The sequence below is a fragment of the Pipistrellus kuhlii genome, unplaced genomic scaffold (assembly GCF_014108245.1).
Source record: "Pipistrellus kuhlii isolate mPipKuh1 unplaced genomic scaffold, mPipKuh1.p scaffold_m20_p_11, whole genome shotgun sequence".
In the NCBI taxonomy this organism is placed as follows: Eukaryota; Metazoa; Chordata; class Mammalia; order Chiroptera; family Vespertilionidae; genus Pipistrellus; species Pipistrellus kuhlii.
Genome location: NW_023425416.1, coordinates 31,160,628 through 31,186,938, shown reverse-complemented (window position 1 = coordinate 31,186,938; position 26,311 = coordinate 31,160,628). Strand labels below are relative to the sequence as shown.

The 26,311-nt window shown below is 36.6% G+C and overlaps 1 protein-coding gene across 16 annotated transcripts in view; it reads left to right on the top strand.

Moving 5' to 3' along the window:
• The window catches only part of ANKRD28 (ankyrin repeat domain 28), a 116,909-nt gene that overhangs the window by 47,946 nt on the left and 42,652 nt on the right, over window positions 1-26,311 (top strand). For 7 of the 16 annotated variants that reach the window (XR_004986868.2, XR_004986869.2, XM_036431544.2 and 4 more), the window contains 4 exons: window positions 9,813-9,891; window positions 15,824-15,894; window positions 21,338-21,538; window positions 23,028-23,115. Coding sequence is in view for 14 of the 16 variants with exons in the window: in XM_036431544.2 (XP_036287437.1) it covers window positions 9,813-9,891; window positions 15,824-15,894; window positions 21,338-21,538; window positions 23,028-23,115 (439 nt within the window). In the remaining 2 variants the exon portion in view is untranslated. Of the gene's footprint in view, window positions 1-9,812; window positions 9,897-11,113; window positions 11,277-14,265; window positions 14,389-15,823; window positions 15,895-21,337; window positions 21,539-23,025; window positions 23,116-25,498; window positions 25,564-26,311 lie in introns of those variants that run through there. The other 9 variants (XM_045579309.1, XM_036431549.1, XM_036431548.1 and 6 more) reach the window with 7 other exon arrangements.

Sequence of the window (26,311 nt, the reverse complement as noted above, 5' to 3'; positions counted from 1 at the left end):
CCATTTCCCACCCTTTGCCCACTCCATCCAGCCCCCATCCCCCCTTCTCTCTGGCCATCACTACACTGTTGTCTATGTCTATGGGTAATGCTTTTTTTTTTTCTCCCGCGAATTCTTTCACCTTTTTTCATCCAACATTTTCCCCTTAAACTTTCTTAAGTGAAGCTTTTTAAGTTTATATTTATTGGAAACATGCATCTAATTCAGGATTTTCTTAATTTTTATTTTTAGTTTAAATGAAGTGCCTGGTCACTTTAACTGAGATATCCTGGAGAGTCTACTTTTTGTAAGATAGAAAATAATGACTTATGAATAGGAGGAAACAGCTTTTTGTTCTGTTTAACTCTAGGTTTTGTTTTTTTGTGGTGGTTTGTTGTTGTTTTTAGTACTAGCAAATCATATCTTGGTGAGAAAGTTTGGACTATAATTCTACTTACTATGATGGTTAATTTGTCAATCATTACAAGTCTTATTATAGTCAACATTGCTTTTCTACTATATTAATTAAATTATCGTAAATTTTAAAATTTTTATTCAGAATCATTTTTGAGCGTCAGTTTATTCTGCTGTGATGTCCTTGGAAGCTATTACATATGTACTAGAAGCCAGATGCACGAAATTCATGCAGGGACCTTGGCCTCTGCCCACTGTAGCTTTGTCCAGAATGAAGGACATCCAGAAAGATGTCCAGTCTAATCAGCATATTATGCTTTTATTATTATAGATAGCTAGTGTGTTACCCCTGTGTCCCCTAACTTTTATGATTTTTAGCCTGTACTTACAGATTCCTTTCTTTACTCACTTTTAATCATAATTTCTTAACATCTCCTAACTTGTTCCCTTGCTCTGAAACTTGGACCAGAACTGGAAGCTAAGTTAAGTTAGTTCTGTTCTTCAAATTAGTAGGCCCTTCTTGAGGATGACCCCTCTGTTGCTTTCAGTGATTTATGGGATTTTGACGAACTTTTTTATGGTTGCTTTTAGGCCTTTTTTCTTGTGACTCATTAGTTGAGAGTATTGTCATAATTGTAAGATTTGTTAAATCTTTGCCATTCTTCTAATTCAAGATAATACTTTGCTTTTTCTCTTTCTGCCCTCTGTGATAAAGAATCACATCAGGTTTTAAGAGATGTGTGTGTGTGTGTAATAAAACTTACACTGTTTTGTCATATAATATCCACTGACTCTTGATGGATAATAAAATATTTTTAAGGTTTATGGCTGTGTGACAATGGTGTTTTTCTAAAATAAGTTTAGATATGTATTTGAGAATAATGTCTGACTTTTTAAAACTTACGTTTTTCAAACAAATTTCTGGATGCATTAAGCGTTTCAGATAGTTTTTATTCTGTTAAATGAACATTGTTATTATTTTAGATTAGTTTCTTCAGTCGTATCCTGAAGTTATTGAACTACAGTGAGCCACTAAATACCATTTTTCTTAATAATATACCTAATTGATTTTTAACAAAAGTTGAATTTAAAATATTATGTCTTCATAATATTTGGTCTGAGAAGGAAGTTTTTGTAGAAGGTAGGTAAAATGATTTCACTAGGAAATACTGGAGTTTTATATTTGTGTTTTTAGGCCGCAAATAATTGACTGCCTGGCTACATACAGGTTTTTTGATCATATAATAATATGAGCCAGAGGAAGGTGATTTAGGGTTTGGTTAAGGTAGTAATGTCAGAGCTCTGGGTGATATTGTCTGTGAGACTTTCAGCTCTCGCCTCATGTTAGATGACTGTTGTATCGTGTACTCATGCCAACTGTAATGAGACCAAAGAAAGTGGAAAGGGGACTCTCCCTATACATTTTCTTTCTCTAATCAAGCCAAAACATCTTTTTCAGAATCTCCACAACACTTCTCCCAAAGTTCCATAAGTTACAGGCCCACTTTGAACTATGCCACCAGTAAAGGTAGACTGGGATTAGCTCTTTGCTTATATTAGTCATTGTTGGTTGCCTGGTTCATCTGCTGAGGTGAGAATATGGAATTATCATCACTGATTATATTCCATATCTGGAGAAAAACAGCACTTTCATAGGAAGGAATAAAGGGAAATAGTTGTTTGGATAGGGAACCTAATAGAAGATTTTTAATGACTTTCAGTTTGGAAAACTACTTGGATGTGGAAGAAGCACTGTAAACCAAAATGGTGAAATGGTCAAAAATTTAAAGGCAAAATGGTGTATATATAGTGAAATGAACAATTGAAATAAAACATCAAAGACTTGTATCCTTCCAGTCTTATTAGCTGTACTACTTGAGCAAATCCTTTTAACTTCTTTAAGACTCACTTTTCTTTTGTTGTAAAATGTGTAGGATTACATTAATGATCTTCAGGATGTTAATAATAATAATAAAATGCCTTTTCCTAGGATCTATTAGAATTTAATGCCATGTTGTAGAGCCCAAATAATTCAAGCTGAGATATTAATAACACATTTCAGATTAAAAGTCTGACTTTATGAGAAGATTATTTTCTACAAGTAGAAATTTTTTTCTCTATTCAGAGTGATATAAATTGTTATTAATTATAGAATTTTATTTCAATGGCAATTACATGCCCAAACCTTTTTATGTTACTTGATTTAATTCACAAAAGATCTTGTTAAGTTGGTAGGTTAACATTTTTATTCCACCAATAGGTAATAAAACTGAAACTCGGAAAGTTAAATGTCTTTAGGATCAGTAAGGAAGCAGAATAGGACTTCAGTTACTAGGGAAATAAAAAAGTAAATTGGAGATAAGAATGTTATAAATTAATGCCCTAAATATCAGACTGAACTGAAGTTACTAAATAATCTGATAGGTCTCAGCACCCTAGCAATTTTTGTTTTGTTTTATTGAGGTATAGTTGATGACATATAATAAATTGCATATTTTTAAAATGTATAATTTCATTTGTCCCTAATTTCTGATCTGCTTTGTGTCCCTGTAAATTAATTTTATAAAAGTGAAGTTATACAATATGTCTCTTTTTTGTCTACCTTTTTAAAAAAAAAAATATTTTTTTTATTGATTTCAGAGAGGAAAGAAGAGGGAGGGAGAGAGAGATAGAAACCTCAGTGATGGGAGAGAATGAGACTGCAACCCATGCATGTGCCCAACTGGGTTCGAACCATAATCTGGTTATACGTCGATGCTCAACCACTGAGCCACACCAGCCGGGCCGTGTAGCTTTTTTCACACCATAATTATTTCGAGATTCATTCATATTGTGGCATATATTGGTAGTTTATTCCTTCCTGTTGTACAGAGTGCACAAAACGTCAGTGTATTCCATTGTATCGATATACATAACTTGTTTTTTCCCCTGGCCTACCAATTGATATTTCAGTTATTTCCCTTTTCATCTATTAAAGATAAAGATGCTGTGGGCATTTGTATACAAGTCTTTGTATGAACATATGTTTTCCTTTTTTCTTGAGTAATTATCTAGTAGTGATATGGTGTGACCATTTGGTAGTAGGTGCACATTTAACTGTTTAAGACACTACAACTATTTCCAAACTGATTGTACCATTCATTATACATTCCCACCAAGAAAATGTAAGAATTCCAGATTTTCCACATCCGCACAAATATTTGGTATGGTCAGTGTTTTATCATCTTAAACACTATTTAAGAACATATTTCATTATGGTTTTCATTTGCATTTTCTGGGATAACTAATAATGTTGAACATCTTTCACATACCTCTTAGCAATCTGCATATCTCCTCTGGTGAAATGTCTTTTCAAGTGTTTTTGCTGGATTCCTTTTTCTTTTTTTTTCTTTTCTTTTTTTTTAATATATTTTATTGATTTTTTACAGAGAGGGAGAGAGAGAGAGAGCTAGAAACGTCGATGAGAGAGAAACATCGACCAGCTGCCTCTTGCACACCCCCTACTGGGGATGTGCCCGCAACCAATGTACATGCCCTTGGCCGGAATCGAACCCGGGACCTTTCAGTCCGCAGACCGATGCTCTACCGCTGAGCCAAACCGGTTTCGGCAGGGGGGGAAATATTTTAAAAGGCTCCTGGGTCAGGATGATAAGGAAAAAGTGCTTGTAAACAACTACTTGGATTATTTGGATAGTTCTTTTCACCATTCTCAGGTAGTAGTCTAACATACATGTGTTGCTCAGTACTTAGCTGAGTATACAGGTGGGTATTCTACAGTTCTCTGGGATTCTCTGCTTGTACCCTCTACCCTCTGTTATTCTACAGAATTCTTTCTCCTGTGTTCTCCCAGAACTCAGGGAAATATGCCTGTTAAAAATGTACGAAGCTCTGTAAAAGCCATTGAGAAGCATTTTATTGATTGAAACAGCTGACTGGCATTCCACTGAATATTTTCAGACTTACACTTCACTTGCTTTGTGAAATAGCAATTTTCTATTATAGTCCAGCAGTATTTCTGAAGTAGAAATTCTATATATTAGTTTTCTAAACAGCTGTGTTTGTTTGATAATTAAAATTGCCAAATTATAGATGGCACCACCTCTACTTTTATTTTGTAGGACCTGGTATTGATGTATAATTTTGGTGATTTTCTTTTATTATGAAAAGCAAGTAAGCCTTGGCTTAGGAGTATTTGATTACTGCTAAATTTGTAGAAGAAAGTAAATTTAGTATTTAAAATAAGATGCTCTATGGATTTTTCTTTTTAATATTACTGATGAAACAATATCTAGATTACAACATGAATTAATATCTAGATTCTATAAATAGAATTTTCCCCAAGGTAAAAACCATGCCTTCTATTTTTTAGGATAGTTGGTAAAGTGATCTTGGAGATCCAGAAGTTAAATCATATCTGTTATAGATGAGTGGAAACTAAGGCCCTTAGAGCTTATTTAAGTTGATCACTTGATTTAGCAGAGATAGCATAAGAACCTAGTTTTCTTTTCTTTTTTTAAATATTTTTATTGATTTTGTACAGAGAGGAAGGGGAGAGATAGAGAGTTAGAAACATCGATGAGAGAGAGTCATCGATCAGCTGCCTCTTGCACACCCCCTACTGGGGATATGCCCGCAACCAAGGTATATGCCCTTGACCGGAATCGAACCCGGGACCCTTCAGTCCCCAAGCCGACGCTCTATCCATTGAGCCAAACCGATCTCGGCAAGAACCCAGTTTTCTTAATGTCCAGTTTAGTTTTTTGCCAGTGTTGTCTATGTGGGTTCACTCCCTTGACAGATATGGGCCAGTTACTATGCTGGGTACTGGAGAGGTCAGTCATACGTATTTTTTACCCGTGCTTTTCCACGCTTTTTCCTGACTCAGCATATCTTACTGTACTGAACTCACCTTCTCACTTAAAGGAAGCAATTTACCACTTCTTGGCACATCTGAATTGTCAGCATTACTGTTATGCTTTGGGGCCATTAGTAAGTAAGATAAGGGTTACTTAAACACAAGCATTGTAATATCAAGGCAGTTGATCTGATAATGAAGATAACTACCAAGTGGCTAACAGCCTGATAGCGGAACTATGGCGGACAGAGGGATGATTCACTTTCCAGGATGGGTGGTGTAAGATTCCATCATGCTACTCAGAACTGCATGCAAATTAAAATGTATGAATTGTTTGTTTCTGTAATTTTCTATGTAATATTTTTGTACCAAGGTTGACCATGGGTAACTAAAACTGCGGAAAGTAGAACCATGGATAAAGGGGGACTGCTGTACAGGTGACAACCTAGATTTGCTACTGGTGTCTGAAGAGGGGGTGGCAGTCTTTGTAGGATTGAAGCCTTAATCTGTAGGATCTGGTGCTATCTCCTGGAGATAGTGTCAACATTGAGTTGAATCGTGGGCACCTCAGTTCGTGTTGGAGCATTGCTTGGATGTACAGATGGGAAACCCCCACACATTGGAATTGGATGCAGACTGCTGACACAGTATTTAATTATATGATTGTATAAGCACAAGGCCTCTTATCTGGTAATATTCAGAACTGGTAGTTGATAAGCTTATCAAAGTCTGACAGAGGGAATCATAAATAGTGACCTTTAAGCATTTTGCTATAACAAGTGTATTTCCCAACCATTTTTTAAAAATTGGGCCACAGACTTTTCATTGACAATGTAGAGTCATTGACAGGAGTTTAATGTTGTCTTCCTTGCATTATAAGTGCAAGGTCTTATTAGTGGTAATCTAATAGTCAAAATACATGGGGTGCCAAAGTCTCCATTAGTTTTATTCAGGAAATATTGTTTGATCACATGAGTCAGTTAAATGAAGGTTGGTTAATAGCTTGTGTTTCATATTCTAGATAACCATTCCCCTATTGGTGGGCATTTACATTGTTCCCATCATATTGCTTCCTATGATGATCAGTAAATATACTTAAGCTATTATTTGCACACAGATAGCAATATCTTTATCAAAAAAGAGTTCCATGAAATGGAATTATTGTATGTAAGGGCATAATCATTTCTTAATTTTAATAAATTTTATTGAAATGAATCTTAAATATTTTATTGCCCAAGTTTTAATATTTAGCTGGATTAAATTTAAAGTTGACAGGTTAAATTTTAATGGAACAATTCATTCCTTTATTTTTTAATTGCTTTTTATTTTTATTTATTTTTTAAATTTCTTTATTGATTAAGGAATCACATATTTGTCCTCAACCCCCCATTTTATCCCCCACCCTTCCCCACTCATGCCCCCACCCCCTGTTGTCCTTGACCACTGGTTAGGCTCACATGTATGCACATAAGTCCTTTGGTTGATCTCTCCCTTTTATCCCCACCCTCCCTTTGAGATCCAACAGTCTGACCCATGGCTCCTTATCTCTGGGTCTGTTCTTGTTCATCAGTCTATGTTGTTCACCGTTTCCCCTAGATGAGTGAGATCAATCATGTCAAGAATCAAAAATGAGACAACCAATAATCTATGCTGAAAAGCATATGAATCAGTCTGTAGTGAGTTTCTTTCTGGACCAACAGTTCTTTTGAGACCCAATTTCAATGTCAAACAGCTCCTTATGTGTACATGTCAGCCATGCTATTTCAGTCCTGGATGGTGGACAAATGGTAGTAATGCAGGTCTCACCCTCTCTGGTTTGGTCTTGGGCAACCTACAGTGATACACAGCTGCTGACTGTTATTATGACAAGGCGTCGTCAGCATCTTCCATCTCTGGACTGCTTCTCTTCTGTCTTCATGGTTGGAGTGGTCCTGTCACTTCCTCTCTTTTGTCAGAGTCTACATGGTCTTGGAGTTGTTTTCTGAAAATATACAAACATATTCTCGACCAAAAGAAATATTTTCTATAAATTTGACTTGGGATCCTTTTTCATTTTTTGCCCAAATGATTTTCCTCTGGCTTGTTTTGACACCATGTGTGTGTTTTCATGGGTGTCTTGCTGTTAGTTTAATTGCTTTTTAGAGCGGGAAAACTTATCCATGAGTCATTAAATGCATGAATAATATTCAAGACATTGAGTCATAGGATTCCGGACATCCCTTACACATAAATGACCATTTTGTGTGTGCTGTGTGCAGGGTTTATCCTGTGTAGTAGACATGTTTCTCAATTTGAGTATGTCTGATGATATTTTAAACACTCTGGGGAAGTTTGCTGTTTAATGATTAACACTGAAAAGCCTTAAGCCAAGGATCCTTTTATTAAAATGACTAAATTAGGACTAAGCTTTCAATAAAGTCTGATATTTTAGTGGTTCAGTTTTAGCTTTTTCAATGACTTCTGTAATTTCTGTGCAAAGAATTCTATTTGCACATATTGGAATAAAAAAAAAAAAACACGTGTAAATTCATTGTGGTTAGAGAGATAATAACTCTTAGCCACTAGACCAGTCTCCCTGTACTGGAGCACCTGCTATTATTATTATTATAGGGACAAAAATAGTCTCACTAATATATTAAAATTATATGAAGAAGTGTATGACGATCCAATGATAACTGTTGCAGCTTTATAATATCTTGTTATATTACAGCTAAACCTTTTTTTAAATTTTCTATGAATATTTTAAATCTCTTTTGACTAGCGGTATTTTTCCTAATCTATTCTCAGTAGTTTATTCTTTTTTAGAGTAATTAGGGTATTGCCAAACTAGAAAGTTATGTAAAATAATTTTTTTGATTATTTTAAATCTTGACAGTTATAATCTGATACGGTAGGAGACCCCAAAATAAAAAAAAATTTTAACTTCCAGGCTATTAAGAGAAATTGTGGTCCAGGATTGTGGAGCAACTCTGCTCTATAAGGTCATTCGGGATCGTGTTGCTTGAAATACTTTTTGGATATTGGCCTACCTCTGCATAGTCAAAGCTGGCTTAGTTTCACATCTGCCTTCCAGCCTATGGGAAGTGGGAAAGTATTAGTCTATCTCTGCGGTGGTTCTCTTTTTAGTTGAAGATGCCCTGAAAGTTGTGCGTTTCACTTCCATTATTATACCACTGTTCCATACTAAGTAACAGCACTTCAAGGCAGCCTAGTAGTGTATTCTCTGCTAAAACTTTATTCCTCTGGACAAAGGGGAAAGGCGCTACTGAAAACAACTAACAATTCATCACAAAAGCCTATAATTAAAAAAAACACACACAAAAAAAACACACGCCAGATGTAAATTTCTAAATAATTTTTTCTAAATGAATAGTTTTCTCAGATGCAACTAAGTCAGCAACACTGTTGTAACTTTAGATGAGTTGAAAATATGAATTAAAAATCCTGAAATATGACTTTACTCCAAGATGTTGCTTCTGAAACTGGAGAACATTATTGTTTGAGGGGAGAAGTACATAAGTCAGAAGGAAGATTTGGAAAACTGTATTTTTGGTATTTAGGAAGGTAGAAATATATACTAAGAGCCAAAAATGGAATTGGAAAGGGATAATTTCAGATCTCAGAGGTAATTTCCCTTTTTGCCACTATGGCCACTCCTATGGAAACATTTTCATAAGGAAAAATTTTGGTTTCTAAAGATTTTTTAATTTAGTTAAGTCAACACTTCTATAAACTGTAAAATTATGAAAATATATTGATGGGAGGCTGGGAGTGCAGGATGAAGTAAAGAAAATTTGCCTGTGTATATTAGAAGCTTAGGTATCTTTATTCAAAAGAAGTCTAAAAAGCTAGTTCTTTTTAAAAATTTTTTAAAATACGTGTTTATTGATTTCAGAGAGAAGAAAGAAAGAAAGAGATACAAACATCAATGATGAAAGAGAATCATTGATTGGCTACCTCCTGCATGTCCCCTTTTGGGGATCAAGCCCACAACCCAGACATGTACCCTGACCTGAAATGGAACAGAGACTCCTTGGTTTATAGGTTGTTGCTCAACCACTGAGCCACACCAGCCATGCTAAAAAGCTATTTTTGTCATCTTCGATTTTTTTTTCCCCTTTAATTCTTGCCTGCACTTTATACCATTCTTTTAAAGCCACTTTTTTTTTTTCTTTTCTTTTTTCTTAGCAAGGAAATACTTCGGGATTTGCAGGCTAAACTAGAATTGTAGAAATAGTTAAGTGGTTTTTCTTCTTTTAAAAAATATTAAAATGAGCCAAAACCAGGTTTGGCTCAGTGGATAGAGCGTTGGCCTGTGGACTGAAAGATCCCAGGTTCAATTCCAGTCAAGGGCATGTACCTTGGTTGTGGGCACATCCGGGGGGGGGGGGGGGGGGGTTGTGTGCGCGCAGGAGGCCGCTGATTGATGTTTCTCTCTCATCAAGGTTTCTAACTCTGTTTCTCTCCTTCTCTCTGTAAAAAAAATCAATAAAATATATTTTTAAAAAATATTAAAATAAACTTTATATGAAAATTCATGTGCCACCTTTCCTTCTTATCACAGGACAGTGAAAAAAGAACTCCACTGCATGCTGCTGCCTATCTTGGAGATGCAGAGATCATTGAACTGCTTATTTTATCTGGTATGGTAAGCTCTATATAATAGCACATCATGCATATTTTTGTCTTAATGTTTATAAACCTAATTAACTTTCTTCATATTTGTTTAATAAGCTGAAACTTATTTGTTCATTCTACAAACATTGATCTCATATGATGTGCCAGGTACTATTACAGAGGTTAGTGTACTTTGTGGAAAGTATATTCTAATAAAGAAAAATGGGCTGTAAGTTTTATAGTGTGTTAGAAGGTGAGGAGTGCTATAGGAAAATTAAAGAGTAGGTGAGAATAATGGGCCTTATATAAGATAGGGTGTTAAATAGAGTATTCATAGTGGGCCTCATTAACCACATAGGTATATGCTCCTAAAATATTTCTTTAAAGTTAAAAATAGAGTATAAGAAGGTTAAAATCATTCTATAAAACCATGCTCTACCATGTTTGTGGTTTAGGTTTTGATTATTTTCTATTGAGAAGTTAGGAAATCACCTCTAATTTGTTTCACTCTTGTGTTTTCATTGCCAGGAATTATGACTTTACATTCTGTCTTATCATAACTAGAGGCCTGGTACATGAATTTGTGCATGGGTGGAGTCCCTCTGCCTGGCCAATGATTAGGGCTAATGGGGGGTTGTGGGGGGTTGTGGAGGTGTCTGGCCTGCTGGGGGGAAGGACTGTGGGAGGTTGGCTGGCTAGGGGAGGGACCACAGGAGGTTGGCCGGCTGCCCCCCCCCCCAGTGGGGGTGGGGGCGGCTGGCTGAGGGGAGAGACCGCAGGAGATTGGCCCCAACAACAAGCTAACCAGCAGCCAATTGTGCAAGGAATCAGACTCCCTCCTCCCTTCTGTCTGGGTCTGGGTGCAGGTGAACCTGATTCGGAGCTATCGGGGGGCCCCAGCAGCAAGATCTGGGTCAGTGCAAGTCATAGCTAACAGTTAACAGCCGGTTGTCATTCAGTCCTAATGGTCACTTAGGCATTTATATATATAGATTCCTACTGTTTACCCCACCCCAGCCCTCCACACACCCTCTGTCTTTAATCATAGTTTTTCTATTCCCAAGATTTTTATTTTTACATCTCTTGGTTGAATAGACATTATCATCAAGTAATTTTTGTCTTCATATTTTCAGTAACTCATGAATGCCATATTTCCTGGTATCTTATTTATTTGGGACTATTGTCTTTTTTAGCCGAAGGGTAGATTGTTTAGTAATAAAATTCTCAATTCACACTTTTTCCTCAAAGCTTTGCAGATGTTACTGCAGTGTCGTCTAGATTTGATTGAAAGTCTTAGATCAAGCTCTTCTGTGCTTATCATTTTCATCCCCCCACACCACCCACCAACACTATGGTCACTTCTCTTCTGCCTAGATGCCTGCAGGAATCAATTCTTTATTTCTGAAATTCAGTACTAACTTCATTAGGCTAAATCTAGTGATTATTTTCCCTGGAACATAATATGAAACTGCACTTTTAGTTCTGAAATTCATACTTTTATTTCAGAGGTTTTGCAGTAGCTCAAATTTTTCTTGTCATATAGTAGATAGTTAAATAACTGTGTTGTATAAGTCCTTAGTCACAAGTTCATTTGATTGGCCTTTTATAGAAAACTAGAGGCCTGGTGCACAAAATTTAAGTGGGAGTGCGGGAGGGGTCCCCCTCAGCCCAGCCTGCACCCTCTCCAATCTGGGACTCCTTGGGGGATGTCCGACTGCCCCTCTCAAATCTGGGTCTCCTTGGGGGATTTCTGACTGCCAGTTTAGGCTTGATGCCGGGGATCGGGCCTAAACCAGCAGTCAGACATCCTTCTCACAATCTGAGGCTGCTGACTCCTAACTACTTGCCTGATCGCCCCTTACTCCCTGCCCTCTCCCCCACCCCCGCCAACCTGATCACCCCTAATCACTTCTGCCTGCTGGCCTGGTTGCCCCTAACTGACACCCCCGCCCCCCTCCACCACCACCAGCCTGGTCACCCTCAACTGCGCGCCCCCCCCGCCCCCCGCCAGTCTGGTCACCTCCAAATGCCCTCCTGCCTGCCTTGGTTTCCCCTTTACTGCCCCCCCCCCCCTGCTGGCCTGGCTGCCCCCAACTCCCCCCAGTGCTGGCCTGGTTTCCTCTCACTGCCCCCCTTGCTGACCTGGTCGCCCCACACAGCCTGCTATTCAGTCATTTGGTATCTCTTACTAAACCCCCTGCCGGCCTGGTCGCCCCATGCAGCCTGCTGTTCAGTCATCCATTCGGTTGTGACAGCCCTAGCTTTTTATATATTAGGATAGAGTTCTGGATAAGGAAATACATGTATTATGTTTTTGTTATTAGAAAACCTACAATGCTGGTACATTAACTTGCTAGGACTGCCACAACGAAATACCACAAGTTGAGTGCCTTAAACAACAAAAATTTATTTTCTCACAGTTTGGAGGCTAGAAGTCCAAAGTCCAAGTGTTGTCAGGGTTCGTTCCTTCTGAAGGTTGTGAGGGAAGGAACTATTCTAGGCCCTTCTCCTTTTGTGGCTAATAGATTACCGCCTTCTTGTGTTCATCTGTACATGCCTGTTCAAATTTCTTTTGTTTATAAAAATACCAGTCAAATTGCATTAGGACCCATCTAATGGCTTCATTTCAATTTAATTACTTCTGTAAAGACCCCATTTCTAAATAATGTTATATTCTGAGGTGTTGTGGTTAGGACTTTAATATATGAATTGGGGGGCTGTGGGTATAGTTCAATACATAATATCTGGAATCCTTTACTTCCTCTTAAATGATACAATGCAGGTGCTGTGTTTCTTCCCCCAACATTGCAGGTGGAAATGGAAATGTAATTGTCTATTTCACTCCCAACCTGAAAACAGAATCTGAAGCTTTGCCACTGCTTTTGGTAGGTGGCCAGAGGAGAACAGTATTTCCAGTTTGGGAAGAGGAGTGAAAGTACTTGGCTCCTGTCCCAGTTCACTGGTTATGGACTGTCTGCTCTGTGGCTTAGGAGCAGAGAAGAGAACTATTCTCTGCAAATAGAAGTTTTAGAAAATTATTAGTGGTACTGCTTGTAATTATTACAAACACCTATGAAAAATTGAAATAACTTTAATAATATCAACTATCAAATATTTAGCCTCGATCAGAGGATGACAGACTTTATGTAAAGGACCTTACAGACATTCTGGTAACTACCCAGTTCCTTTAATTTGAAAGCTACAGATTAAACACTTAAATGATACGTGTGACTCTGTAGCAGTAAAAACTTATTTACAAAACAGGTGGCAGGCAGCCTATGGGCTGTAATTTGAAGGTCCTTAGCATGAATTATAAAGATACTACTTCATCTATTTAATGTTAAAGTAGAGCAGGGTATTTAATAATACGAGATAATTTATTCTGAGTATTTCAGAATAGGATAGGATGTTATAACTAAAAATGGATCTTGCAGATTGTTTAGCACAAATCAAAGAGTTGGCATTTGGTGACTGAGTATATATTTTTTTAAATATATTTTATTGATTTTTCAGAGTGGAAGAGAGAGGGATAGAGAGTTAGAAACATCGATGAGAGAGAATCATCGATCAGCTGCCTCTTGCACACCCCTAATGGGGATGTGCCCGCAACCAAGGTACATGCCCTTGCCCGGAATCGAACCCTGGACCTTTCAGTCCGCAGGCCGACGCTCTAACCACTGGTCAAACTGGTCCCGGCAGTGACTGAGTATATTAAGGATCCAGCAGGTGGGCCAGTTATCTTGCAGAATGAGACCTAGAGTCAAATGGGATACTCTGATTTAGTGCCTGACTCTTAGAGCTCACTTTGCAGAAACAGAAGCTCCCTATGTTGTTTGAACCTGAAACCCATCCTCCCTCACTCAACTCTCCCTGCCACATATACACAACCCACGCAGATACACATACACATGTAGGAGGCAGGGACTATCATCAACAAATGAAGTCATGGACTATGGGTAACAGCCTCAGGTCACACAGCCTATTGGTTACAGAGCCATTATTAGATCACAGGTTCCACTCCTGGGTTCCTTCCACTAACCCCTGACTCCCCACACTTCCAGACCTCTCTTCGACTGCTTTGCTGTCTAGAGCCCAGAATGACTAATGTAAATAACCAGATTTTTTCTTTTTAAAAATTACTTTCTGGTCTATGTCTAAATGAGCTAGACATTTATCTAATTCTGAAAATCTTACCTTAAATAATATTTTTATTAAAAATTCTATTCTTTCAGGGTATCATTTTATATTTATGAATTATTAAATGAAAAATTGGGTAAGAGGAAGCTAGTTATCTAGATTTTTCTATCTATCCTAACTATGGTATCAAATGGATACAGCCTATTTGAGTAATCCTGCTGTTATTTTTGCTTGTTTATTCTCTTTTGCTTTTAACCTATCAGAAATCTCATCATATCTCTACTCTGGAAAGGTGAATCTAAATTCAGATATTTGACAATGGCATAGATTTAGGCTGCAAATATTAAGGGCATGTTCTGTTGATGTACATGGATTTATGGGAGAAGGTGAGTCTAGAATAGAAAGTTATTTTATACCATTGGAACTAACCATTTTGGATTTAAGGTGATGTACCCTGTTTCCCCGAAAATAAGACAGTGTCTTATATTAATTTTTTCTCCCAAAGTTGCGCTAGGTCTTATTTTCAGGGGATGTCTTATCTTTCCATGCGCTAGGTCTTATTTTCGGGGAAACACGGTACTTCTAGTATTTAAGAGGTATTATTCTTTACAGAATAATACCTCTTATTGTTGATTTGCAATAGTCATCAATGCCACATTTCTTAAATTGCTATCTTTATTGTCTTCTCAGCAGTGCTTTCTTCTACCATAGGGTCTCCCACTAACCTACCTTCAACAATTGATATGGGGCTGCTATTTTATTTTTTTCTGTTTTAATGACTAGGATCACACAACTAGTTAAAGGCCCATAGCTAGTAGTTTCTAGAGCTATACTTGGAGTTACTGCATTTGAATATTCCTTGGAACCTCACACTCAAAACAGAATGTAAACATAAGGAGGTCTGAATTCTAGCCTTGGTTCTGCTCTGGCTTACTCTGACAATGAGGTGTTCACTCTATCTGCAATTAATCTGGAAAATAAGGAGGTTAGACTGGTTATGTAAAGCTAGTTAAGATTTTGGGTATAAACCTAGGATAGCTGATAGTGCAGGACCTATCACCAGTTCCTTTATACTTCAAAGAGCCAGGGCTTTTTCTCTTTGGTTGGGACTTGGGTACCAAATCAGTGGATTTTATGGAGACACTAGGTTTCCCCCCCTAAAATTATGCATTTTTTGTCTTGCTAAATGTATTTCCATTCTATTAAGGATAATTTTTGTCTGTTGACTTAATGATTTTTAAACAGCTATCCATTGTTGATTTTTTAAAAAGTTATTACTTCTTTAAGCCTTTAGGTATTAAAGACGTGGGTTGGTTCATCTCATTCTCAATTTTTTAAAAATTGATAGTGATTATATCCATTTTATACAGTAACTTTATAGTGCTAATGAGTTTTTAATTATCACTGGAAAACTATCTTGATATTATATTGTTCTTTAACATGTTATATTCATTAGTAAAGAAATATAATGAAAACTTCTTAATGGCCTACATTTTTTGTCTGAGTATTTTTATTTAATTTATTTGAGTTCCTAACACACATTCTAAAGTGGGGTCTGATTTTTACTTGGGATATGCTCTGTATAAAGGTGGCTTTTCTAGTCTTTTATTTTTTATAAAAAACGAATTTCTTATTGGATAATTATATCAATTAAAAGGGATAGTTTTGTAATTTAAGGGTAATTTATTAGAAAGTATTAAAATGAAGTACTACTTTTTCAATTGTTATTTATTCAATTTGGACTATATATAACTATTTAAGGAGTTTTACTTAAAATACTTTATGCAAAATATTTCAATTTATTTTTTCTTCTTGTTGCAGGAGCTAGAGTTAATGCCAAAGACAGCAAATGGTTGACACCTTTACACAGAGCAGTTGCATCTTGTAGTGAGGTATGAAATTTCTCTTAGTAAATATATTGTATATAAAAACATTAAGTGGGCTTGTCAGTAAGCTCATATTTAAATTCAGTATTTTCAAAGGTAGGAAAAGCAACCAAAATTTGAGTCTAAAGTAGAGAGGAGTAGAAAACGTACTTCCTACAAGAGAGAAATTATTTTTCTATCTGTCTGGGTCCTTGGAGTGCTATGGCTGATAAATTATGGAACTTGGGTTTGGAGAAACTGGCTTCAGATATCACTTGCCACTTTCTAGCTGTGTGATCTTGGGGAGCAAATCTGAGGATTATTGTGAAAACTGAAACTAAAATATTTTAAACTCTGAAACTTCAAGTTTGTGGTTAGCCCTCTTGTCAGGAAATTTCTTTAAATAAAGCCAGCAAGGAAAAAGTAAATATTATCATTTCAATCTATTAATAAAATGTCATACGTAGCAACCTCTTGGGAATATGAGTTAAAATTAGTGGAGTTCTGCCAAATTAAATCATCAGAAAGAACACTGTATATTTCCAGATATTGTAAAACAAACCAAAAATTCTTAAAGATTTTCTTTAATTATTTTAGTTAATGTTTGAGGAAGATTGCAGATTCTACCCAGAGACTTGACTAACTACTGACTTTTTAAAAAAAATTATGTAGTTAGTCTGAATTTAAGGGGAAGCTGTAGATTAGAAAGAAAGGACCCTAATAAGTTCCTTAAGTCTGCTTTTCAGCCTAAAAATCACTGGACTATGTAGTATTATTACTTTTTTATAGGATTATGGGAAACACCTATAAAATGTGGCCATTTCATAAAAATAACATTTCTGTTAATCCTAGGGGTTATTTTTTAAAACCAAAATCTTATAAATTAGCAAAACTGCTAGGAAACCTAGTCAAGATTATCAATTTTATGAATGTTCTTTTAATTATTCACATTTCATCCTGAGCATAAAAGAGCTTATTTCACTTAATAGAAAACATAACCACAGATCAGTATGTAAAAGGAAAAAGTGTAGGTAGCTTTCAGTTTATGTTTTTGAGATACCAAGAGAGAAATAAGCCCTACAGAGGATGAGTGGAGTAACTATTTTCTTAATCTTCCCAAGGACATATATAGCTAACATCACTGTGGGTGCATGGTAGAGAGGTTAGTTTATTACATGCAGTGATGCCTGAGGGCTTAATTCCTTCATTGAGCCTAGGTTGACTGCTTCAGATTAAATATCCTCTTCAGCTCTCCTTTAGTGACTTTCACCCACCTGGTCATTGGCTGGCTACCTCAGCTTGTATGCACCACTGATTTGTGACTGCCATTCTTTAAATATAGCATACACTTCAGCTCTCTTTTGGTGCAGAGTATTCTGAATGAATCAGTTTCTGATTGTGATGGGGTGTGTGTGTGTGTGTGTGTGTGTGTGTGTGTGTGTGTGTGTATTGTGTTGTTTTTTTAAAATATACTTTTACTAGAGGCCCAGTGCATGAATTTGTGCATGGGAGGGATTCCTTGGCCTGGCCAGTACGTAATCGGGACCATCTTGCCCAGTCCTATTGGGCCTGGCCAGCTGGGGGGAGGGACCGCAAGAGGTTGGCTGTGGGAGCGCATTGACCACCAGGGGGCAGCTTCTGCAATGAGCATCTGCCCCCTGGTGAGCAGTGTGTGTCATAGCAACTGTTTGTTCAGTTGCTTAGGGATTGATTGATTACAGAGAGGAAGGAAGAGGGAGAGAAAGGGAGAAAAAGAGAGGGGGTTGGGGAGAGGGAGAGAAAGAAAGAGAGAAACATCAATGATTAGAAAGAATAATTGATTGACTGCTCCCTGCACATCTCATACTGGGGATTGAGACCACAATTTGAGCATGAGCCCTGACCAGAAATCCATACATGATCTCCCAGTTCATAGGTCGACGCTCAACCTCTGAGACACAAAAACTGGGCTGCTATTATTTTTATAAAAATTATGCTTGCTTGATACATACTTCTCAAGCAATATAGACTTTAAAAATAAAGCAACAAATTACCCAATTTCTTATCATATAAAAATAACTTGTGTTGAAATTAGGTGAACATTCTATGCCTATATTAACAGCTTAATTTTTTCATTGAGTAATAAGTTACTGACTACTAATTTAGTTGCCAAAAGAAAAACAGAACACATTTGTTTTAATCTAAATTGCCTGGCTCTACTGATAGATTTCCCAAAAGTATTAATAAATCACTATCTTGTATTAAGTTGACAGAGCAAAATTTGACACAATGCCCAGTACAATAGTTTTCTAGGAGTGCCCCCACCAATCTTGGGGCTCCACATCACATTACTGGATCCTGTGGAGGCTGTACATTTATTTATTTATTTACTTACTTACTTATTGCCTAACTCCAGGAATTACATATTAATTCTCTCAAGATAATTTAGTTTATATTGCATTATCATGTGAGATAAGGAGCAGTCCATCCAAACTTTGTGTTTATTTACTGATTTGTTAGCCCTTTTTTCTGTACCTGACTTTCAAATCAGTGATTAAATTGCTTAAAAGGGAGAGTGGAGCTAAGGACAGCTACTTCTCAACTGACCTCAAGCTATGAATAAATACTCTTTGGATATAATATTTTAATCTGTTGTCATTGTCCCATATTTAATCATCTTATTTATTTATTTATTTAAATATATTTTATTGATTTTTTACAGAGAGGAAGGGAGAGAGATAGAGAGTTAGAAACATCGATGAGAGAGTCATCGATCAGCTGCCTCTTGCACACCCCCTACTGGGGATGTGCCCGCAACCAAGGTACATGCCCTTGACCAGAATCGAACCTGGGACCTTTCAGTCCGCAGACTGACGCTCTATCCACTGAGCCAAACCAGTTTCAGCTAATCATCTTATTTAAAGTGATGTCATAGGATATGTACTTAGCTGGGTTTTTATTGTTGTTTGTTTAAGTCAAGGCAGACTTTGACAGCGTTAGTGAAACCATAAATACCCTTGATTATGCCTACATTACTTTTTAAATGCTTATAATGGGTTGATAATATGATCCTGAATTTTACTGGAATGTGACATCAGACACATTGGTTTGTAATTTCCAGAAATTTACCTATTTTGTTTTATATCTCCAGTCATTAGAAATTTCTTTAGTTTTCTCTATTTTTCAAAGATAATGATTCTGAGTAGTAAATTAAATGGTGCTATAGTAGTCAGCATGGGGTACCATAACGAAATTAAGACTGGGTGACTTAAACAATAGAAATTTATTTTCTCAGCCTGGAGACTAGAAGGCCAGCGGAGTCAGTTTCCAGTGAGGGCTGTCTTCCTGGCTTACAGGTTGCCACCTTTTTACTGTCTTCACATGGTAGAGAAAGGTGGGGAAAGGGGAGTAGGGAAATCTTTCTCTCTCTGCCACCAAGTCCTATCAGATTAGGGTCCCTCCCTTATGACCTCATTTAATTTTAATTATCTCCTAAAGAACCTGTCCTCAAATACAGTCACATAGAGAGTTAGGGTTTCAACATATGAATTGGGGGGTAACCATTTTAGTACAAAGCAGTGGACCCAGGGTTAAAAAATTTAATCTCTCTTGATTGTAGAGTCTTAGTCACTGCATTTACAGCCTTCCTTAGGCGCCATCTTACCTACCCTAACCTACCATAAATTGGATTTATTCTTGCTTTTCAGTGAAACAAAACAATAGTTTTGATTTTTCTATTCTTGGTATTGAAACTAATATTCCCCAAACTTTTCAGAAGCTTTAATATATATATGCATCACGAATTCCAGAGTGAGAATGATAAGGCAAGCCTGGCACTTACAGTATGCTATATTTGCCCAATTTATCCAATTATAAATTTTTCATCTTGTTTTTAATTATTTGCTCATATGTCTTTAACATACCTACTGACATTTCCCATATATACAATGTTAGTTTTATTCCCCAAGTTACAATATGCCCTTTTTAAGGATGAGGATAGAGAATACTGACACTGCCTAGTTCTTCATAATTTTGAGAGAATTAGAGAATATGTATTCTTCTATGCATCCTTTCCCCCTATTTCTTTTTTAAATTGAAGTATAATTACAGTAAAAAGCACAGACTTTAAGTGTGTAGTCTTGAATTTTGGCAAATATACACACCCAGGTAATCTTTTCCCCAATCAGGACAGAAAAGGATCCCATCACTCTAGCAAGTTCCCTCATGTCCCTTTTCAGTCAGCTGTCCTGTCCCCAGGGACAGCCTATATTCCCATTTCTCTCACCATAAAGTAACTTGGCCTGTCCTAGAACTTTATAAAAATGGAATCATACAGTATATGCTCTTGAGACTTAACTTTGTTCAAAATAATATTTTTTAGATTCGTGTATATTATTGTGTATATTAATGGTTCATTCTTTTTATTGCTGAATAGTATTTCATTATAGTATGAATGTACAACAGTTTGTTTATCCATTTTCTTATTGATGGACATTTGCATTTCTGTTTTTTTGGTTCTTACAAATAAAGCTACTATAAACATTCTTAGATGGGTCTTTTGAAATTTCTCTTGGGTAAATAACTGGAATGGAATTGTGGGATTATAGGGTAGGTCTCCATATATCTTTGATTAGCTGGCTGACTTCCTTAGCACATTGATTGAATACTGGGCTTCTATCCACTCTTTTGCCAGCCCTGTTAAATACTTGTACTGTTTCCCATATTTCAAACAGTTCTGATTACTTTTTATTTCAAAGGCTTAAAAAGCTATAGTTATTTTACACTTTTCATCTACCTTCAGGGTTTTTCTTTGCTGAATAGCAGACTTAAGATGAGTGGTGGACAGATGAGAAAACTGAGTGTCAGTTTTACTAGACTTGAGATGCTTCTATTCTGGTTCTAGTCCTTTACATTTCATACAGAGTTTATCATTCATCTACTGAAGATAGGATTACCACTATAAGGAGAATATTTTATTTTTTGTTCTGATTATATTACTTTATCTTGCTTAATGTCAGTGGCATACTGGATTCCTTAGGATCTTACTGTTGCAAAGACTTCAAATACTCCCGCCTTCACCCCCTCTTTCTCATGAACTAGATCCTAATAATTATTTATTTTGTAAAATATAGCATGTGTAGAACTTTGGGACATGGTTATGTTTTAAATTTATATATATCTAATGGCAAAGCAATACATCTTAAAACTGTTGAAAGTATAAATTAATTTTATCTCACTATCTAGAAAAACTAGATATAATGATTATTTTTAAAGAATATTTGTTAATATTTATTCTTGCACATTTTGATAGAGAATGTTTGATATTAATGCATCCTGTATGACTCTGAATACTGCCTTTAGTTAAAAATATATTTGGGGGGCTGGCAAATTTCTACTTGTTTACTCAGGAAATTTTATTTCTTTCATATATAAAATTTCTAAAACTGTTAACTCATTTGTCTTTTATAACTTTTATCTTCATATGTTTTAGGAAGCAGTTCAGGTACTTTTGAAGCATTCTGCAGATGTTAATGCTCGAGACAAAAATTGGCAAACCCCTTTACACATAGCTGCTGCTAATAAAGCCGTAAAGTGTGCTGAAGCTTTGGTACCTCTTCTGAGTAATGTGAACGTGTCTGATCGAGCAGGGAGAACTGCATTACATCATGCAGCTTTTAGTGGACATTGTGAGGTAGGTGATATTCAACTAGACAATGGTGCTCTTCCTCTAAGACAGTGGTTCTCAACCTTTCTAATGCTACAGCCCTTTAATACAGTTCCTCATGTTGAGGTGGCCCCAACTATAAAATTATTTTCGTTGCTACTTCATAACTGTAATTTTGCTACTGTTATGAATCGTAATGTAAATATCACCGATGGTCTTAGGTGACCCTGTCAGCGGTTCTCAATCTGTGGGAAGTCCTCCCACTCCCTCAACCCAATTATTAATGAACTTGCCTTTTTAGCCATTCCTTAGTTCATGATAAAAGCAAGCAAAAATATTTATCTTGATAATTTAGTGTAATTTTACTATGAAAGCCTTTAAACTTCTTTCATAACTCATGATATAACTTTCTCAAATTTAGAAATTTATTTATCAGTTGCAGCCCATGCACTTACTTGATTTTCATAGTCAACCTGGGGAGATAGGAGAACACTGCCAACTAGAACACAATGTGAAAACTGTGTTCTGTTATTGGAAAAATAGTCTCAGAAGACAAAAGTTTATTGTGCTCCCAAGAATAGAATAGTAAAGGAAGATGGGGTTTAGAAGACATTTTCTTACTGTTTATTATCAATATTTAGTCAAGAATTCTTTGTTGACAGACCATCAAAAGAAAACAATTTAAGCAAATAAGTATTTAATTGTCTTATGCAGCAAGCTTTATCTAATGTTAGATGTTATCATAGCAAAGAGTAGAGCTTATGTGTACAGAGAAGACTTAAAAAAAAAAAAAGCAAAACACAGATTTAGAAGAACCTTTGAGGCCAGCTTGTCTAGTCCTTCATTTTTATTGCAGATACAAAAACTAAAAGAGGTAAAGTGACATTCCCAAGATTCTCTGCCTGAGAGCTAATGGCTGCAGTTATTTTCACTATCCTTCTCTGCCTTTGCAACAAAGAATTCTTGCCTCCACTGCAGTTAAGATCACAAGATGCATCCCTTTTAGGAATATGAAATGCCCTTTGCACTGGGGGAACTATTGAAAATATGGTTAGACATAACAGAAATATTATTCTTGGTATATTATGAAGTAAGTAGACTGCAGGGACTTTCAGGACTAATCATGGTATGGACAGCACACTTGTGTTTGAATTAAATTTAAGGCACTTCTGGAATAAGAATGTGCTTTTTATTTTAATAACGCTTTGGGCTATAAAGTAAGGCTTAAAACCCGTTTTTAAATATTTCATTTTTACAAACTTGTACTTAGTTGTCCATAAAATACCAGGACACAAATTGGCATCTTTAAAAGATACTGAAACATGTGAAAACTGTGTTCATATTTTGTCCTGTCACTTATTGAATTATGCTAAAGGGTCTTTAGCATTTAGTATAGCTCCTTTATATAAGTGCAGAAATTCAGTGCCAGAGAGATTAAGATGAGTATTCATCACAAAGGATATTCATGAACAGTTGTACTTCTGAATTTTGATAACTGTGTTTATTGTCATTCCAGATGGTCAAACTACTCCTGTCTAGAGGTGCCAATATTAATGCTTTTGACAAAAAAGATAGACGAGCTATCCATTGGGCAGCTTATATGGGTATGTACTTTTAAAATGTATTCTTTTACATTGCGTATTCAGGAAAAGTTGTGCATTTTTGTTCTTCTGCTTGATCCCCAAGTGGAACCAGCCTGGTAGTATGAAGGTTTGTCAGAACAGAAGGGCATGGGTTCAGTTCTCCTGAAAGCTGTTTGAAATTAATTCTGTTTACTTTTGAAGGGAGCAACATAATAAACACAAGCCTGAGATAATTTAAATTAGTGTTTATAAAAGTCCATACTCCTACCCATCCTTGTTTTTATGGGAATTTAGGTAGAAGGTATGAAGATGCATTAGGAAGCCTATTATTTTTGGCCAACCACTGGGTTAAATAGGCACCAATAGTAATTTCACAGAAAGAAACAGTATAGGCTTTTCTGTTGTAACATGATATATGTGGTTTTGGAAAAATCTTAGGATCTGCAAAATTGCATCTAGGAACTAATAGAGCTCATCAGAAAATAGCCCTGGGACAGGCCACCAAAACTTATGCAACTTTGTGGCCAAAATACTAACAAAAATCATTAATTGTGCTCTTGAAGTAACTTGGCCAGCCAGTGAGGAAGCAGATCACCATACCTCAGGGTACTTTAAAATGCACAGACAGAGCAGAGTAGAAATGTTGTCTTGTAGGTAAAAGTGGATCTCTAAGATGGAGGAAGTACAGCCTGCCACAAACCTTGCAAGTCCTACAAGGCTGGGGTTGTGCCTCTGGGAAGAAGCCATGGATAAAAGCTTTTTGAAATAGAACTGAAAGAATTCCTCCTTCCTCTGCAGCTGTGGAGCTCAGAGATTTTTCTCTTCCCACCAAAGGGTGTCTGTCTTTCAGCTTCCACTGTTCTGGCTCCTCTGGCTTAGGCAGACTCGTATATGGACTGACATATCTTCTGTATAATTCTGGTATTCCCTGATTTACCATTCACATACCTGACATCTAGCTCATCACCTTTCTTACAGGCCTATTATTCTCTGCTCTATGTTTTATCTTTTTTTATATTTCACTTAAAAATAAAAGAGTAAAGGAAGATTTAGAGGAAGATTATTAATTTTAAAACTTAAAATTTTGAAATATGAAAATACAAGAAAACAACTTAAACTAGTTATCAGTAACCCTAAAGTCTAGGAAAATCCTTTACTTATAGTAGAAATAACCACAAGTAGTAGAATCCATCTTGAATAGCAAGTCTAACCATTAGTGTGGGTGTAAAGAAAGATAAAAAATGAAGGCTAATATCATTGTCATCTGGTCCCTATTTTGAAAACCAAAAGCTGAAAATCTTGGTCTTTTGGTGTTTGTCTCATACCAAAGATTTGTGCCTCTGGTTATGTAATGGGTAATTCTTCTGTTCACTGACGGTATGCATCAAGCATGTCAAACTCAAAGGCTAACATGGGCCAAATAAATGAAGCATGCAGCCTGTGGGTCGCAAGTTTGACATGCTTGATGTATAACCAGAAGCAGGTCTCCCATGGCATCCTAACTTCCTCTCCTCACAGCCCACAGATTTTAAATCTTAGCAATTTTTCTGAATATTCTAATGTAGCTTATTCTTAAATGCAGCTTAGAAATAGCTAGTCTGTGTGATTTAAATTTTACACCTCATGTGAAAGGGTTTATACATTAAGCAAAGTGCATTAGGCCTTTTACCTCCAAAGAATTAAACTTGACTAACAGCTGTTTCCATGAGATTGAAAGCCAGGGGATTTTATAGGTTATCTCTAAAATGGAGCTCCCAGAATAGCTGGGTGTGTGTATCTTACTGGCCCTGAGATGTCTTTGTTTTCCTTGATCTCCTAAATATCTCACTTTTCAGGCCAATTGTGAATTGAAAAAGGTATTCTGTGTTTTTTGGACCTCACTGTCCATTTAATTTTTTAGCATAAACATTCAGAAATTCATAATTCTTTTTTCCCTGTCTCTTTCTTTTAGCATGGAAAGAGGAGTATTGACACATTGTTTCTAAAACTATTCAGCTGTTCTAGGCATCAGGATCAAAGAGAGCTAAACATGAAAGTAGGGAGCTCTCAACCTAATAGCAAGCTTAAGTCCAGGTCATTGTCACCTCCGGGTTATATTCAGAAAATCTGTCAATATTGGGATAAGAGACATTAGGATTACATGTATTAATCTTACATAATTTATTTCCCACAGGCGTTCTTGTTTGTCCTGGCCTTCTTACCTCCTGGTTGATGCTTCCCTTACTTTTCTGTTAGGGTCTATTCTTACCCTATGCTATTATTGAGTTCTCTGTCAAGTGTTCCCCTGTCCCACCTCTGTCCCCAGAATGAATTGATCATTTAACATTCCTACCCCATTTTTGCTTCTACCGCGAACCTTCATTTAAAATCCCTTTTAAGCATTCATCTTTTCTATTACTTTCAGTACTTTTAGCAATATCCAACCAAGCTCTACCTCAGGTCACCTTACCGTGATGACAGACATAAAAGGTACTGAATAAATATTAATTACCTTGATTAGCAACTCATTATTTCTTCTTGAAGCAATGCATAATTTCAATGAATTTAAAATGACATTTTTTTTCTCCCTCGTTTCCTTTTCATAAAAACTTATAAATTCTAGGCATAGCTCATTTTACTTTTTTTATACATTCATGAACAACAGAAGAAAAAGTAGGACATTTTCAAAATTCCTGAAATATCCTACCTAATAAAAGAGTAATATGCAAATTAACCACCACTCTGCTACACCCAAAAACCATGCCCACCAGCCAATTAGTGTGAATATGTAAATTAACCCCAACCAAGATGGCTGCCACCATAGAGAGGAGGAGGGAGGCTTTTGTTTCCCTGACAATGGAGGAAGCCAAACTTTCCACACACCTTGGCCAGCCCAGGCCTCCACTCAAGGATACAAAGTTTCAATTATAAAAGATCATGAATCCCAAGAAAAATGGCAGCAGCCGCGGAGCTGGAGAGAACAGGCTAGGGTTGCTCCTGGCAACAAAGGAAGCCAAGCTTTCCACCTGCCCTGGCCCACCTAGGCCTCCATTCCAGGCTACAAAGTTTCAATTATAGAAGGTGAATAAACTCCAACAGAAATGGCTGCCACCACTGAGTTTTGAGGTTACAAAATTTCAATTTTAGAAGATAAATATATTCCAGATACCAGAGCCTCCACTTGGATCTCCGGGGGGCATGGCTACAGGCCCCTCACCCAGGCCGCCCCATGCCCCAA